The sequence below is a fragment of the Anopheles coluzzii genome, chromosome 2, assembly GCF_943734685.1.
Source record: "Anopheles coluzzii chromosome 2, AcolN3, whole genome shotgun sequence".
Classification (NCBI taxonomy): domain Eukaryota; kingdom Metazoa; phylum Arthropoda; class Insecta; order Diptera; family Culicidae; genus Anopheles; species Anopheles coluzzii.
The window spans coordinates 90,556,780-90,574,160 of record NC_064670.1 but is presented as its reverse complement, the minus strand read 5'-3'; the positions used below and the strand labels follow the sequence as shown (position 1 = coordinate 90,574,160).

Genomic DNA, 17,381 nt, shown 5'->3' with positions numbered 1-17,381 from the left:
TGGTATCCACGACCGGCAAAAATTATAACCCAATAATGTATACTTAAAAAATAGTTATAAATGTTTTCATATACTTTGTAGTCGACTAAGGGCACCTTAACGGTTAAGCTTATCATAGGCATAGGCAATTCATTTGTCGAAATTTTCATGGTATCTTATCTGAAAAATAACAATGTTTGTCTTTATGTATATATCTGTAAGGATGATATCGTTTTGACTCCTGGAAATATTTTACGAATCTAACAGAAAAGAAAATTTAGCCTGATATTACCGCTTAAATCGTAAAGTCTTTGAAGAAGGAAAGGTTTAACCCTGGCAATTATCATTAGATGCATCATTTTTGCTGTAGTACAAATGTTTGTTAACATCTCTCAGGCTTGCTACGGAGAATAACTAACAAACTATTGAAGGCTTTGGAAACATGATTACATGAAACCTCTTCTAGCAGTGAGATCAGTGTGAGCATTACTGTTACGTTCGCTGCACAGTATTACTGACCGATTTTTAGATATACATCACCATTGTGTTCGAATTTATGCAACAACAATGTTCAAACACATGATGTTAACCAATCTTAAACAATGGATGGGATTAACTTATCAAAAATTATTACTTCCATAGCTGCCATAACGGAGGGCTTTGTTTGATCTAACTAGATTTTTTGTTACAAAAAAGAAAATCAAGGTACAACCATTATCATATACCATTATCACGTTTTTCTGCGGAACGAATAGTTCCAGAGTTACTTTAACATTCACGTATTGCGAAGTCCTATGGAAAATGGTTTAATATCTATACAAGGGAGAAAAATGAGTACCATGTTGAATCGTATACTTCTACTGAAAAACTATTTCCAAGATGTAAATTTAATTAAAAATATTTTTTTATATATATATATATATATATCGTTTGTGCAATATGTTAAAACAAATAACAAACACGCCCAATAATCACATCAATTAAACAAAGCTTTTAAAATGATAGTAGTATCGTGATGTAACTTAAAGCACACCAAGTATCGCATACTTTGGATTAGTGGCGGGTTTTAACGGTAGGAGGACTGAACATTTGAGGTCCTGTTAATGATTAGTACAGCATATATAAAAACAGTGAATAAAGTAGTCCCGTGAACGGCCTCCCGAAATCCTACACCCGCAACTTACAGAATCAATCGACAATCAATCGAATCATAAATTTCATATGAACAGATCATTGATTATTTCTCATTGCAATGCACAATTAACTGGTCAATGTGCATCTTCAATGCTATTGTCATAGACGGTATTTTTCTAGTTCAATACAAAATGCATATAGAATATCTACTTAACTTAAAGTCGATGGCATCCTTTGAAGAGCGTTTCCATAAAATAGGGTAATATTTCCTTGCTCCTTTTGCATAGACTGTGACATTTAATAACATCCCCAAATCACTCGAAAGGGTGCTACCATCTTCAATTCAAATACTCTTTGAAGGCAAGAGAAACCTGTAATGCCAATAGTAAATATACTTAAAAACACATACCGACAAGTGTTTGTAGTTGTTGTAATTTATAAAGCTTTATTAAAGCTTTACATAACGCTACATGAGCTTAGAAGGACAAGGGAATGAACGAAGCGACGGGTTTCTCGACTGTGTCTGTACACGAGACTTAATGCAACAAATCCAAGCAGCGCTCTGTTGAAGGTTGATCTATCTAGGTAAACTCAAAGAAAAGCCCTTAAAAATACAGCATACCTGACACGGTCGCTCCGATTGCGCTACTGCAACTCTCTGCACTACCTCGTTTCGGCAAAGCTTTTGGACTATCGCACACAAGTTAGTAACGATCTCACACTAGTGATTATCTCAACGATTTATTATTTGTTATTTGAAGCAAAATATAATCATTGTTATTGTTAATTTTCCTACGGGGTTTTGGGTTTTTTTTTGTTGGTTTTGCTTTTGTTATATCTAGTGCACTTCAGTTAAGCGTCTATTCGATTCGTGTGTATTAGTTGGTAAGCTAAGAGATATAGCTAAGAGAATTTGGTATTTGGTTGTTTTCTTTCTTGCTTGCTTGCTTGCTTTCTTTCATTGTATATATGAATGCTGTCGTAAGAATAATACTCCCGAACCATTTGCTTATCAATGCAATATGTGTGTGTGTGTGTGTGTGTGTGTGTGTGTGTGTGTGTGTGTGTATGTGTTTGTGTATTTTCGTGTGAGTTCGCTTTCCCTTACCCATCCCTATCATGTCGATTGCTTGTTGCGTACGCGCGATACGTTTACGATTTCATTCAAGTATTTAGATTTGGATCATGATGAAGCAGCCGTCCCGAGATGCTTTGCATAAATCGCCATTCGGTTCCTCTCTGCTGCATCACCTGCACATATGATCCAGCATGTGATTTCTTCCTACGATCAGCTGCATCTGTGTATGTGATGCGTGCGTTTAGCTGGGAGTGTGTGAGTGTGTGTGAGTGTTTGTGTCTGTGTTGCGTGTAAGTACTCGATTTAGCCTCGTTGCACAATTGCATCGCGATTTTTTCCTCATATAATATCAATAATATAACGAAGTTCGATTGTGCGGACACGTCCACACGCGATCATTGGTTGAGTAAGCGTGCCGTCATTGTTTCGGTACTGGTCAGCGTCATCATCATCATCACCATCATCGTCAACGGTCAACCCGTGGACGTGGGCCGTTCGCGGCCCCACCTTCCAGGCGGTTTGGTTTTGGCCCAGCTTTTCACATCACTTTACACTTTTCCTTTAGTGTGCCGCTGCCCTCGCCACCGGCCGGCGCCGCCCCGGCCGCCTGCTGGCCAGCCGCACCCTTGTCCTTCCCACCGTCCTTCGCTTTGTCCTTGTCTTTCGTTTGCTTTTCCTTGTCCTTCTCCTTCTCCTTGCCCTTTTCCTTCTCTCGCTGCAGCTGCTTTTCCTTCTTTTCCTTCAGCAGCTTTTCCTCTTTGGCCTGCTCCTTCATCATTTTCTTCTTGTTTTTCTTCTTGTTCTTCCCGTCCAGCTGGAGCGATACGTTGCGGTTCTTTTCCATGTTGAGCAGCTCCTGTTGATTGGGCGATTATTTTGTTTTGGAAGCAAACGCATTTGAATTAAATTAGGGCGTAAGTACAGTGTTTTTTTGCTGGCCACACTTACCTGAAACAGCTCGGTAACGTTGTGGTTCTCTTTGGCGGACGTTTCCATAAACGAGACGCCCCAGGTAGCGGCCTCCGTCTGACCTTCGATGTTGGTCACCTCCCGCAAGTCTTCGCTTTCATCACATTTGTTGCCCACCAGCATTACCGGTATTTGGGATATTTCTTCACCCTGGCAAAAATTGGCAAATATGAGCAAGCGCTTTCATCCTCCATCCCTGACCACTTCCATCACTTCACCGTACCTTCAGCTCTCGGATTAAGCTCCATATCGGTCGCAGCTCCTCGAGGCTCTGTTTCGAGCAGACCGAGTACACCAGTATGAACGCGTGACCCTTCGTGATGGACAGCCGCTGCATTGCCGGGAACTGATGCGAACCCGTCGTGTCGGTGATTTGCAGTGTGCAGATGTTTTTATTGCAGCTTATCACCTAAAAAAAGAAAAGAATGAAAATTAGACTCCGAGCGTGAAACGACGAACCCCCTCTTTTTTGTTGGTGTGCACCGATTAAAAAGCCCGAGCTGGCCCTCTTACCTGCCGGTACGTATCCTCGATGGTGGGAATGTAGCTCTCACGGAACGTTCCCTTGATAAATCGAAGCACCAGTGAGCTTTTGCCGACACCGCCCGCACCGAACACCACCTCCAGGGGTTTGCAGTCCCAGTAGCAAGTCGTTGGCCGTTCGGAGCATGAAACGAAGAAGAAACACACGCACACACACACACACAAAAAAACAAAAGAAAACACAGAAAAGAAGTTTTTTCTCTTAGTACGTATGCGAATGGGGCTCGGTTTAGGGGCATGCAGTAGCAAAAACAAAACAACTAAAACGCAAACTAAACGCTAGTTGCCACTAGTATGCACGCCCTTCAAGGAACGCCTGAATGCCGCTTGACACACACCGCACCTAACCCAACCTCTGAGGCCTTTTGATGGGCTAGGCGGGAGCCTGAAGCAATCGCCTCAGGAACGCTCTACCCATGGGGCACGGGCGGCATCATCTAGTTGCCTAGTGGTCTAGTGGGAAGCAGCAGCATGGAAAAAGGGGAAAGGGTGTTGGTGTTTTTTTATACATTACACTCGTACCACTCGGTAGTCATTGCTTTGCTCGGGCATTTTAATGTTTTGTAAAATCTTCTTGTTATTCCTATCCATTTCGCCCATCTTGGTGGATTTTTGTTGTATTTTGTTGCTGCGTTTCGTTCGTACGTTCGTTGGTTGATCACACTACAAAAGTGGGGGTTTTTTTGGGGTGCTGGGGATGTGCTGGGAAGTTGTTGTTGTTGCTCTGCTTCGCCGCTGCTGCTGCTGCTGCTGCTGTTGCTGGGACACACGGGAGACACGCGAAACCCGTGACGCGGAAACACACACACAAACACACTAACACTCTCACACACACACGCGTGCAGGGCGGGGAGAAAAAGGATGCTCTAGCTTCCGGATCGCGGACACCTGTGCTGTGCGTGTAACTGTCCTACAGAGCGTGTCTTACTTTTTGTTTGCTTTTTTTGGGTTTTACTTTTTGCCTTTTCGGAAGTGTGTATATTGGTGTATATATATGTATATGCGCGTGTATATATACTGGTGTATACTGCTGTGTATGTATATAATATATGTATAATAATAACTCTAACAAGAACGTTTGCTTTCGTTTCAACTGGCAACAATCTGCTTCTGCCCGCCGTCCTGCCCCTGCTTCTGCTTCTGCCCTCCCTCCGTTTGTTGCTATGCGGTCACTGTGCTCTCACTAACAATAACATTTGTACAACGACAAACATCACAATGCTGCTTGCTCTCCCGATGCGTGCAAACGATGGGTTTTAACTTAGTGAAAAATTCGATGTTTTGTTTGAGGACGAACTGCGTTCTGCTTCTTTGCTGCGTTTTCTGGGTGTTGGTGTGTGTGTTGCGCGCTCTGTATATTTTACATTTGCCGTGTTTCCGCTTTTCGCTTTCCTGCCCGCGGTGGGGTTTAGGTGGTAACCACCACAGGTTCTGTTGCTGCTTTCGTCGCCGCCTGCTAGATTTGCCGTTCTAGCGTTTCGGTAGTGCGTACGGCTGTGGCGTGGTACGTGCGTGCACGCTCTGTATGTGTACGCGCATATGGGTTTGTGTGTGTGTGTGTGTCCACAAGAGTGCCAGAAAAAACTAACTAAGTGTGCAGCACCAGAAGACTCGGAGGCTAAAGGAGAACTTTGTTAGGTTGTTCTTCTGTTTTTTTTTTCGAGTTGAGGAGCACAACACCACGAACAAAAGAACACCAACGCAGCACACTAAACTTCAACGCACGCACACACACACGTACAAACACACACACACGGGCAACAGGATAGGGACGCGCGCTCAGGCGTTTCTTTTTCACGAGGTGCGCTCCGCTACGGCAGCACGGTGGGGTACGCACACGGCACAGAATTTCACACCAGCGGGAACCACCCTCTGGGGCCAGCCTTTTACTCTATGTACAGTTGCTGCGCCCGAAACGGGGGTGAAAACGGCCCTTTTTCGCGTGGTTTAGCTGGCGGTGGTGGTCTGGTGCCTTCCGAAGCTAAACAAAATACACTCATTTGACAATTTGCTCGCGCACAACCACACACGCCTCACCAGGAGGAGCACAATCGATGTCTGTTTTTGGAGTTTCCGCAGAGTCGTTCCGCTCATTGCGCTCCCTCGGCTAACCTCGCATCTATCATCTATCGCGCTGCCTGCTCCGGCCTGTCCCAGAGAGCTTCGCACCCGATCTATCTCCCGAGAAGGCATTTCTCAATGAATGAAAAAAAAAAAATACACACACACACACATTGAGAGTCACACCGTGGTTGTTCCCGCTCTTTCCGAACGGCGAGAGAATGCGCTGCGGGATGGGATAAGTTGCATTGGATTTTCACCTCCTTATCTCGCACTGAGGTAATGATAATAAAGCTGAGTGTGTCGCACTCCGGCCCAGCTGTGACAGCGTGTCAAAGGTCGTCGCGTTTATGGCACAGTGTTTGATTGTACAGTTTCCACAAAATAATCAGTTAGTAGAAGAAGGTAAAGCTGTTCTTTGCGTTGCATTTTATGTTTTATTGCAATCAGTTTATGGTATTTTATTTATAAATAGTTATATTATATCTTTGAACTTTTGATCAAATTTCTTATAATCACATTCTTTAGAATGTGTAAAATAATGTTGAAATTATACCAGAAAATTTATTTTTTTCTATTTGCTCATCGTTAGAGGAATGTAGAATAACATATCTAAATAAAGAGCATTAATTACCCTGAGAAATGTATATTCTATTCTGCAACTATTTTTAGCATTTTACATTTTGCATTGTATTAGTTTTACGATTCAGTTAAAATAGGGAAAAATGAAGTATTCACTATTCTATTATAATGCGGTGGAAATGTTAGTAGAGCGAATGAAATATTAAAAACAATGCATTTTTCTATTTGATAAAGTGTTTATATACAAAAAATGCAAAATACATTATCTTGATTAACAATACATCGGATACAAAATATTATAATATAAATAATATAAAGAAAAGTTAAACATTCGATTCACGTTCACTTCCACTCGATTACTATTTTATCGATATTTATGTTATCTCTAAATTGGAATAAAATTTATTCACTATTTTTTTTTCTAATGAAACGGCTAAAGTGACCAATAAGAATTAATAATGGAGCATAACATTAAAATTCCGCAACAAAAAACTTTTATTTAAATATTTTTGTCCTTAAGGTGGAAACCTACTAGGCGCCTCCATCGAATCGCGCTTTCGATTCAAAAACACCTTCAAGGACGCGAATTTGAAGGTAAATCTGATTTTTACATACAAAAAAAAATCAGCACCACCAAAAACTCATTGGCCAAACTCGGAAGCAACCCTGAACGAATCTTTCCAATCCCTTCGCCCTTACCGCACCCTTCCCTTCCCCTTCCGTAGCTCAACAAATGATGGGCGCGTGCGCATGGCGGGACGCCACATTTTGCCAATTCCAGTGCACGCTTCGTCCTTCAGGCGGCACGCGCGCTGCTTTCGCATTTTATTGATAAATCAATACACCAGGCCCCGGAACCGGAATGGCAAGCAGGAGGAGCGGAGAAGGTTCCACCGTCCAGCCGACGCTCCGTTAGTCAGTGCTCGCCGCGAAGCTCTGCTAAACGCAACACACACCAGCCACCAGCAAACGCCGTTCGTACAGCGCGCGCGGCGGCCTAGTGTGCCGTGCCGTGCTGAGACTCGTGTATACACGCTACCAGGGCGCACCAGAGAAAAAAATAAAAGAGCGATACGCGGACAGTCGGCTAGCTGGCCTGGCCCGGACACAACATCACACAGCAGGCCAACCGATTTTGGACCAATTTTACAGATGAAGTGAAAGTGCAGTTTGTTTGAAAAGCGGAAAAGCAAAAGGTGAAGTTTCGAAAGCGCGTCTCGAAAGTGTAGTGCATGTGCATGTGTGCGTGTGTATTGTGTTAGCCCGAGTTCGAAGCGAAGCCCCGAGGAAAGGGCCGAGAGCATGGTGGTGCCATCGGCGAGGGCCTGCTTTTCCCTCAAGCACAACGCGCACACATCCAAACGCCGCTATCATCGCCAGCATCTTCCAGCAGTGGCTCGAGAGGAAAGTGTGGTGAACTCATTCGTTCGGTCGCTTCATTCGCAGCAGTCAGCACGTTGAAGGAACACATAGCAGCGGAAGGAAAACGGAATAACAAACAACAACACACTCACACACATACAAAGGAATCCTCACTATACTTCTATACAACCACAGTACTTTTTACTGCTTACCATATCTAATACTCAACTTTTGGCTGTTTTGAGCGTGTTTTACCGCGAAGGGTGAAGGATATTCCCATTTTACAACTTTACTTACGGAGGAGGAGGTTGCGACGTCCCTCTACCTGCTGTGCTGTCCCTTCAGTATTATACATCTATATTACCGAATTTAGACCAACAAGCAAACACATCCCCCTCGGAAGCGTCACACAGTAGATATTTTGCTTCCGAGAACAAAACCCCGTCAAATGCATATCAGTAGGCAATATAGTGTTTAAGAAGCGGTCGGAATAGATATATATATATATATCAGGAGGTGCAAGTTTTGGTGCTAAAAAGGGGTGATACAGTGAAGCAAACACACACAAACAGAGACCGGAGTAGTTTTATGATTCCAAAACACATCCCCATCACAAACCGTCGCCGTCGTGTGTTTATCAACAAGTGGAGGGTGTCCCAACGGTGGAGCCATTTGGAGCCGCGCACACACATTAGCATCGTGGTCGTCGCCGTCAGCCGTCGTGAATTCTATTATTTGCGTGGTGGTAGAGCGGCTGTGTCTCTCTAGCTGTCCTGTTCCGTTCTTTCCGGTACCGGAGCTCGAATACCGCTGGTGTGGTATTGGTTTGATTTGGCGTTCCAAACACATTCCGCGGCGTTCCCCGGAACCATAACATATCATCGCGAGCGGGACGAACGCAGGCGACGAACCGCAGGTTTGAACAGGGTCTAGCCAGAGCTTCGGCCAATCAGAGCAACAAGCCGCACAACAAGCCGGGAAGCTACACAATGAAGCGCAGAAATGACTACAAGGTGGCGATGGCCGAAAGCGTCGAGCTGGAACCGCTCGGCGGTATGGACAAGCTGTCCGAGACGGACAGCAAGAAGCGCAATGGCATCAATAAGTTCGGTAAGCATCCTTTTTTCAGTAATACATTCTGTTTCCCTTTGTTAGCTAGTTTTATTATTTTTTTGTGACTTTAATTATCCTTTACCTCCATGCGCCATCGCCATTGGCGCTGGCAAATTAGTTCCAAGTGCCCTGGGTGCCTTCATATTTATCGCACTTCCGGGTGGCAGCATAGAATCGGTGCCATTTCCTCATTAGTTTCTTGTGTTGCTATTTTGCTATCACTTCTCTAGCCCCCGCTCCCCCCTTCTTGGCCCCTCGCCTCAAGTATCAAAGTTGGCTGTGTGATCCGTGATAGAACGCATATCGCGTCGCTGTCTTCACCAACACACCGACACATCGGCACGTTGTCCTTTGCTGTCTATAACACACACACATACACACAGATAGCCATTACAACTACACACACAAAACACTCTCACCCTCTCGTGTTCGCGAGAGAGTTTGCCTAGCGGTGTGTGCGTGTGTGTGTGTGTGTGTGCGTGTGGAAAGATTTACTTAGGGACTAGAGGGACAAGCAATCCCCCACCCCGACCCCGACCCTTTACACCATTGTCACCGGACGGCGGTCCCGTGCCGTTCCCGTCGCCTCGTGCGCATGTCCAGTGGATGTTGTAGATGTGAGAAAAAGGTGAAAAAAATATTGACAGATTCCCATATCACAGCAAGGAGCGCAGCGCGAGCACCGTGTGTCCTCTGCACAAGCAACGAAAAGCGCGTTCACTCCAGTACCACACTTCCGTCCTTCTTATTTATACTGGCCCTTGGCGTGTGCGAGTCCGTCTGTGTCCCGAGAAACCGCGTTGTGAATTGTGTGCTAAAGCAGTGGGTAAAAGCAGTGCTGTCCTACTGTCGTGCATTTCTGGGTGCCTCGAGCAAAGCATTGTCCCCAAGTCCGTGTCCAGCGCTGTGAGAAATTGCCGTTTGCTGTAGCAAAGAGAAAGGAAGCAGAACAGTCCGTCTTTCACCTTGCTCGTTGGGACGCGCGTGTGAACTGAACCTCCCCTTCACTCACGAACAACTGCAATGGCCGACCACCGATAAGACTTTTGCCGGATGATATTGCTACGGTGCATCCGTGCTGGTTGTAACATTTCGTAATATAAAAACTCCGCACACACACACTCTCGCAACAAATCAGCGGAAAAAGGCAATTTCCTAGCTGCACGCCATTTCCTTCCCTGTCGCTCCGCGTGTTGCCGCCGCACACGATCTTGCATGCACTTGACGGTGCTGTGTTTGTGCTGAAAAAAAAACAACTGCCACGGGGGTGCACCTTGCAAGCGTAAGCAGGGCAGTTGTCCATCATCTAAGCAGGCTAGAGGCGAAAACACTGCCGCCACCGCACGCGCCATTACAGTTGCGCTGCACGCGTCCCCTCGTGCTTGGCTCGCGCTAGACGGCGGCTGTCACACTTTGTAACGCAAGCAGGATCTGCTTTTTCATCGTTGTTTTGGAATTGCTGGTGCTGCTGTTGTTGTTGTGCTTTCGTGGAAAAGTAATTTGAAGCTGTGTGTTGCAGTGGTAGTCCACCCGCAAACCCGTGTCCCGTGCCCCATCCAACGCCAGTGGTTGCTTTGATTTAAGACATATACACATACACACACACACACACACTCGTCGCAAGCAAATGTGCTGCAAATGGCTGTCCAACTGCTGCACGCCTAACTGCCGCTGGTGATAACGTTTCGTTCGCGTCCCGCACGCGCGCCCGCCAACCCTGTAACCCCAGCGTCCCCAGCCCAGCGCCACCCTGAGGGGTAGCTTTGTTTTAATTTTAAACCCTCCTCACCACCACCACCACCCCACCAACGCCCCCGCCAACGCCGCCACTGCCGCGCCCCGTCCGCGACCCGCCACCATCGACGAGGCCGCCGTGTTGGCTGGTGAGCAAAGGAAGGGCGGCCCCGTCAAAGTATCGGTCGTTGGCAGTGGTGGCCCGAACAACAAACCGTGGCGCAGAGAACGCATCGGCATGACGGAGCCAGACTCTGACGACGACGCATTCCTTACAGGTACACAGAGAGAGAGAGAGAGAGAGAGAGTGAAAGAGAAGGGGAGAGAAAGAGAGGGTCATACGGCGACAAATAGAAAATATTGTATATCTGGAAGCGTTTTCTTCTTCTTTTTTATACATTTATTTGTCTTTTTTGCTGATCTGCTTTTACTGTCTTGTTTTGTTATTTGTTTGTAAATTTCATCAACTTCTTCTATGTTTATGTATCATATTTCATTGCTTTACTTGTTTCACCCATATTGTTTTATGTTCCATTGGTTTAATTTACATATTTTAAGCATTTATAAGATAACTAGATAATGTTTTATACATTTCTGTATTTTTCTTATAGGTGGCGATAGCTCCTCGCGACCGGTTCGCGATGGAGTTGCCGTATGTTCACAGAAACGAGCACTGTTTGTGACGGCAATTGTCCTCGGAACATTGCTAGGTAATTTTAACAACTATGTTTGTGTTTTTTTTATATTCAGATAACTCATATCACATATTCTTGTTATGACACTGCAGCAACGGCTCTAGTGATAGCATACGCGGGTCCACAGACAGGTAGGTCACATTAATCACAATCGAAAGCATAGCAATACCCTAATAATATCTTTATTTTCCACCACTTTATCTATTCAACTAGTTTGTCCGTGTGCTGGAAAGATACCACCCGGGTACGTCCCCGACGGATACAACAGCTCGGAACCGTTCCAGCCGATCGCCACCAACGGGCAGCCGTTCCCGTGGCTGCTGCCCACCTTACCGAACAATGTCAAACCGAACCGGTACATTCTCACCATACATCCCAACCTTACGACGCTCGACGTAAAAGGTAACCGATTTGGCCCGAACCAACCCAATTTTGCGTAAACCTGTTCCCGATTTAGACATGGACACATTTAATATTTTTCTCTCCATAATTTAACACCTCCAGGTCAGGTGTCGATAGAGCTGTACGTGGAAAAGGAGACGAACTTTGTGGTGCTGCACGCCCAGGATCTCAACATTACCGAGAAGGTACGCGCGTGTGTGTGTGTGTCTGTGTGTGAATATTGAATGACATTTTGCGCGATTGTAAAATCGGTGACCCTTTCCCGGTGAAGGGTCATACAAAATACATCGAGCTGTGTGTGAATTATTTGAGTTTAAAGAACCCTTTTTTCCTCCCTTCTACTCCCTCCAGGCGCTGGTTGGACCGAAAGGATTTGCGTTGAAAATTCTCCGCATGCTCGAGTACACGCCACGCCAGCAGCTGTACATTGAGACGCGCGAAAAGCTGCGGAAAAAGGCCAACTACACGCTTAGCATACGGTGGCACTCGAAAATGATACTCGACCAATTTGAGGGCGATTTCGACATGAAGAAGTAGGCTTTAGTTTCTTGCCCATTGGCGGAACAGTTTGATCATCATGCGAGTAATGTTTTGTCGTTTTCTTTTGCTTTTCCCAGGACATTGGCCGCTACGGTGCTGAAGCCGGGTAGCACCAGGAAAGCGTTCCCTTGCTTCGATGAGCCACACCTGCGAGCGGCGTTTAAGATATCACTCTTCCGCGATCGGTTCCACATCGGGCTGTCGAACTCCATCGTGCAAGACACGGACGATGTTGGTTTTTACATGGGCACTGGATTGGTAAGTGAATCGTTTTTAGAGCTCTTTGAACCGTTCCTTAACTGCCGCACCACTATTTACAGCTGCGAGATGACTTTGCTGAAACGCCACCCCTACCGCCCGATTCAGTTTCGTGGGTCATCAGTGACTTTAGGCGAGAACTGCTGGAACCATCGGCGAAGTATCAAAAGGTCAACGCAAGCGGCAACGGTGCGTCTGCGGCAGGGGCGGGAAAAGTCCCACCCAGCACTGCTGGAGCGGGAAATGGAAAAAGCACCCCTTCGAAGGTTACCAAGACGGAGAAAAAACCATTCCGCAATCTGACCGCCGTTCTGCTGTCGAAGAATCTGTTCAAGCTCACCAACACCGCGCCGACGAAAGAACCTACCCAGATCGAAAACGATGTGACGATCAGTGCGGCCGAATCTGGACCCGCAGTCGCGAAATCGAACGGCACCGTCCTGCCAGAGCACGATGCACTGTGGAACGGTGACACGGCGTTGATACGAACGGCGCCGGCCTATTCCTTCTACGCACCAGAAACACACATCGCAAAGGGCACTTTCATTCTGCACACCTCTCGAGATATTTTGGAGTACCTTCAACAGTGGCTGTCGGTGGCTTACCCTCTGTCGAAGCTGGACTTTGTAGCACTTCCCTCGCTGCTGGACGATTTGTCCAGCTCGCTCGGCATCATCGTGTGCCGTACCTCCTTCCTGAACGAACCGACGGCCATCTCGTCCAAGGAGTATCACATGTCGGTGGTGAAAATTTCCGAAGGCATCGTCAAGCAGTACTTCGGTGGGCTCATCTCCCCGAAAGCCTGGAAGCACAAATGGCTCTGGGAGGGTCTTATACGCTATTTGAGCCGCTTCCTGCTCGCCACCATTCAGCCGCTCTGGCCCATGAAGGAACTGTTCCTGATCGATACGCTAACCAAAGCGCTCGACATCGATGCGCTGCAGGGCTGGGAAAGCATCAGTGCCGGGGCGAGCGATTCCGGCGATAATGATCCGTTTTACGTGGACAAATCGGCCGCACTGCTTTCGATGCTACAGTCCGCCATCGGGGAGCGCAACTTTCGGCAGTGCTTGGGCAAGTTCTTGAAAACGTACCAGTTCCAGACGGCCGAACCGAGCGACCTGTGGGCGATCTGCGCGAAGCAGGTGAACAACAGCAAGTACGTGAGGGAGATGATGAACCAGTGGACCAACACGGCCGCCTTTCCGCTGCTAAATGTAACGATGAACGGGACCAGTCTCACCGTGAGACAGACGGGATTCCGGCCGGCCGAGTACCTGGCAATCTACGACGAGCCGATGGAGGAGATCGAGCGGGAAGGGGAGCAGGGCAGAAGCACCACCACCACGCCGGCCCCAGTGGATGCGACGGGCAAGAGTGGGTCCGGCGAGGCAGGCTCCAGATGGGTCTTTCCGATACACTACATCACGGATGTGCTCAATACGAACGAAACTGCGGCCGAGGCTGAGCACAAGGAGCAGCAGAGTTTAATCATCTGGCTGAACTCGAGCGAAGGTATGTTGGGCATTTAATAATTATCTTATGCTCTTGTGACAAAGGTCATAATATGCTGAATATTTGAAAATAATTGTTGAAACTTAGAATTGCAATGTATATCCAATAAGTCTCTAATTGTTTACAGGTAATTGCTCGAAAATTTTTGGGAACTAAATATGTATCTCGCCCTGAATAATTACAGTCCGGATGGGTATCGATTACGTTCGTGTGCCTTTTATGTTCTTTTGTAGGCTTCTAAATGGGCTGTTTGTCCTAGGCTAGTAGCTGTTAACTAAGCAGTGGAGGATGTAGTTTGTGTTACCCATGTTCTTACTTGTGTTACTCATCAAACGCTTTTTCTGGGTAATTAGGTGGTGCTCAGGTATAACCGACCTCAATAGATGCTTTTGAACAATCTTATAATGATAACGACTTAAATCTTATCCAAGTCTCTTTTCATCGAATGTCCACCGCTCCAAAATCATGAACCTTATAAACTATTCTTGGGGTTTCTCTTCATCTTCCCTGTAAAGTCGTTGCTCAGGCGCTTTTTGTTATGAGAATCACAAATTAATTAAAAACGATGCCAAATTTAATTTTCGACAAAGTGTTAGTCGTACACATTTCACAAAGACAATTTATGTTGCCTATAAAAGAGAAAATCAGTTTTGATTAATCTTTGAGCTGTAACTCTGTGTCTATGAATTGATAACGGGAACATCCGGCTGATTGTAATTCCAATTAGTGCCATTTCCCATTGTCAATCAATCAAATTTCAGTAGTACCACGTTCAATCACGCTAATAATAGCTCTCAATGTTCACTATCTCCTCTCTCTTTCTCACTCTCTCTCTCTGTCGCTCATTCTAACCTCTAGTGATAATCACATTAAACCACACCGCACAATGGATCAAACTCAATCACGGTCAAACAGGATACTATCGTGTTCTATACGATGAAGCAAACTGGGCCAAACTTGTAGAGCAGATGCAAATCAACAATGCTGTATTTAGCACGCAGGTAAGAAAACGTTGCCCTTTTTTATCAGAATACCAACTTGGAACGAGTCGACATTCGGCACATTCAGAACTTTAGAAATAAGATAGTGGTACCTCTGATAGTAACAAGTATTCGTGTTCTTCCACCCCTCACCTTTTGCAGGATCGTGTTGGACTCGTTTCGGATATATTTACCCTCTGCCACGCTAATCTCATACCGTGCCACGCGGCAATGGAACTCATATCGTACTTCCCGAAGGAAAAGGAATGGGGCCCGATCGTGCTCGGCACGAGCCATCTCGAAAAGTGGCGCAAGATCCTGAAGTACTCCGAGTGCTACCTGGTGCTGGCCGAATACGTGCGTCAAAATCTGGCCAAATCGATACAGGTGCTGGGCTGGGATGATACCGGCGAGGATGAAACGAAGCTGCTGCGTCCCGTCCTAATGCTTAGTGCGGCACTGTGGGAGGAGTCGGAAACGATCAAGTTTGCCAAGGGCCTGGTGACCAACTTTACCACCCATTCGATACCGATACCACCGAACCTGCGCTCCGTCGCCTACATCGGTTCGGTCCTGTCCGGCGAGTTCCAGTACTGGCAGTTCTGCTGGGACCGCTACATGACCGTGCGGCGCGAGAAGAGCTCCGTGCTCGAGGAGCGCATGGAGCTGCTGCGAGCGCTTGGCGTGACGAAGGACGCCTGGCTGCAGAACCGGCTGCTGTCGCACGTCATCACGCTGCCCGTGTTTGAGATCGTGCAGGTGCTGGAAGCAATTGCCGGTACACCCACCGGTGGTGCAATGGCGTGCCGGTTTCTGCAGGCCAAGTGGATCGATTTCCAGTCCAAGCTGGGCCGTGGTACGGTTCAGTTTGCGCGCGTCATCTCCGCCATCACGCAGTACGGTTCGACCAAGTTCGACTACGATGAGGTATGTACGCCGCGTGGCGCATGTATAAGTCACATTCTCATTCAACGCCCATTTCCATTCCGCAGCTAAAATCACTGGTGGAACGGTTCGGGGACGGACCTGGCCTAAAGCTGCTTAACATGACGCTCAGCACGGTGGCCGCGAACGTCGAGTGGGTGAGCCGATCGCAAGCATCCATATACAGCTGGATCGAGAGCAAATATCACTTTTGATTAAAGCGCCAAGCAATAGTGAAGCGGACGTAGACTTTGTTCATCTTACAACAATCCAACAATTCTCATCAATGCGCAACTGTTCCGTTTCCTTTCTTCTTCTTCTATTTTTAAAACTGAGTTCGGTTTTTTTGTAATGCCTGACTTTCAAGATGCGTAGAAATGGGTGGAACCCCGCAGGAGGAGAGATGTAGCAAACCACACACAAAAAAAAACATGCGGTAACAAAGATAGTGAAAACGAAGGACAATTTCTAGGACAAGCAAAAAGGGCGGCAAGAATGCATTTATCGTAGTACAATCTCAAGACTCCTTTTATAGATACCAAGAGGACGGCGCCTGCTGGAGGCGAAGTGTTCTTCAATCTTCCACTGTCTACGTTTTAGGTATATAGGTGTAAATATATATATTCTACAAACATATAAGTTACCAAAGAATGCAAAGAATAGTTTGTGTGATCGACAATTTATATCGTATATCTCGCCAGTAACTTAAGAAGAGAAGAAAATGAACAAGGAAAAAAACCATAGCGAAAGCAACCAAACCAAACCGAATAGACGAACCAGAATGGAAATCATGCATATAAAGGCCCCGCAGAACGATAGTGATGGGAAGAATGCACAAAGTGGCAGCAGATAGACGCCACCCTCCCATTTGGGGCGGAGGTGTGATGGTTTTTTGTGCGTTTAGCTATATATATATATTAGGCTGTTTGGTGCTAAATACGCCCGCTCGGTGTGTATGTATGTGCATCCCGCATGCTAGGTAGTAGACCGTACGCACGCCCCTCTAGTCCACGTGCTGATCTTACCGCCGATAGTGCGCGATCGGGACAAAGTTACCCCAAAAAGGAGTCGACGGGAAAGCGCGCGGGTACGGCTACTAGTTAAAACGATCCTTATATCAACAATCCTATGTTTGGTGTTCAGTGTGTGTGTATATGTCACGCCTGAATGTCACCCGTTTTGCAAACAGCAGCAGCAGCAGCAGTGATTTATGTTGAATATATGAATAATCAGTGTTCAGTATTGATTTAGTGCATCTCTCATCTTTCTATCTCTTTCTAATCTCTCTTCTCACTGAAATGTGTAATTTCCTTTGCAAGTCAGAACCAAAACTGGAACAGGCAAACACACGAAACATGCATACCATGGATACACAACGTAATTAAATGGTGTGAACATTACTAGACTTGTGTTGTTTGATTTTGTGCAATGATGACAGAATACAAAACGTTGAAAGCTTACATGGGACTTCCATATCATCAACACATCTATAATTTTAAGTTCTTAATGGAG

General features: G+C 46.2%; 2 protein-coding genes across 3 annotated transcripts; one reads left to right on the top strand and one right to left on the bottom strand.

The window, feature by feature from the left end:
* Positions 1–1,821: 1,821 nt before the first annotated feature.
* LOC120951282 (GTP-binding protein Di-Ras2) lies at positions 1,822–5,895 on the bottom strand. The gene is made up of 5 exons (XM_040369885.2): positions 4,226–5,895; positions 3,674–3,781; positions 3,384–3,569; positions 3,140–3,310; positions 1,822–3,047 (listed from the first exon to the last, which is right to left on the bottom strand). Exons 1-5 carry the CDS (start codon positions 4,301–4,303, stop codon positions 2,730–2,732), a joined length of 861 nt encoding a protein of 286 aa, XP_040225819.2. The 5' UTR covers positions 4,304–5,895; the 3' UTR covers positions 1,822–2,729.
* Positions 5,896–7,106: 1,211 nt separating this feature from the next.
* On the top strand, positions 7,107–17,269 carry LOC120950226 (aminopeptidase N). Of its 2 annotated transcripts, none has more exons than XM_049605525.1 (11): positions 7,107–8,818; positions 11,167–11,265; positions 11,343–11,381; positions 11,464–11,652; positions 11,755–11,837; positions 12,004–12,185; positions 12,270–12,450; positions 12,513–13,965; positions 14,824–14,966; positions 15,108–15,872; positions 15,938–17,269. In XM_049605525.1, exons 1-11 carry the CDS (start codon positions 8,698–8,700, stop codon positions 16,082–16,084), a joined length of 3,402 nt encoding a protein of 1,133 aa, XP_049461482.1. In that variant the 5' UTR covers positions 7,107–8,697; the 3' UTR covers positions 16,085–17,269. The 2 variants fall into 2 exon arrangements, with proteins under 2 accessions (XP_049461482.1, XP_040224024.2); XM_040368090.2 differs by lacking the exon at positions 7,107–8,818 and adding an exon at positions 9,338–10,833.
* The last annotated feature ends 112 nt before the right edge of the window (positions 17,270–17,381 follow it).

What these genes read in the sequence shown, in the direction of transcription:
- LOC120951282 (XM_040369885.2), bottom strand. Translation starts at nt 4,303, where the DNA reads ATGGGCGAAATGGATAGGAATAACAAGAAGATTTTACAAAACATTAAA. An exon ending in TCGAGGATACGTACCGGCAG is followed by an intron (nt 3,570 to 3,673) that starts GTAAGAGGGCCA and finishes TTCTTTTTTTAG; the next exon opens with GTGATAAGCTGCAATAAAAA. An exon ending in ACGTTACCGAGCTGTTTCAG is followed by an intron (nt 3,048 to 3,139) that starts GTAAGTGTGGCC and finishes CCCAATCAACAG; the next exon opens with GAGCTGCTCAACATGGAAAA.
- LOC120950226 (XM_049605525.1), top strand. Translation starts at nt 8,698, where the DNA reads ATGAAGCGCAGAAATGACTACAAGGTGGCGATGGCCGAAAGCGTCGAG. An exon ending in GGCGATTTCGACATGAAGAA is followed by an intron (nt 12,186 to 12,269) that starts GTAGGCTTTAGT and finishes TGCTTTTCCCAG; the next exon opens with GACATTGGCCGCTACGGTGC. An exon ending in CTGGCTGAACTCGAGCGAAG is followed by an intron (nt 13,966 to 14,823) that starts GTATGTTGGGCA and finishes TCTAACCTCTAG; the next exon opens with TGATAATCACATTAAACCAC.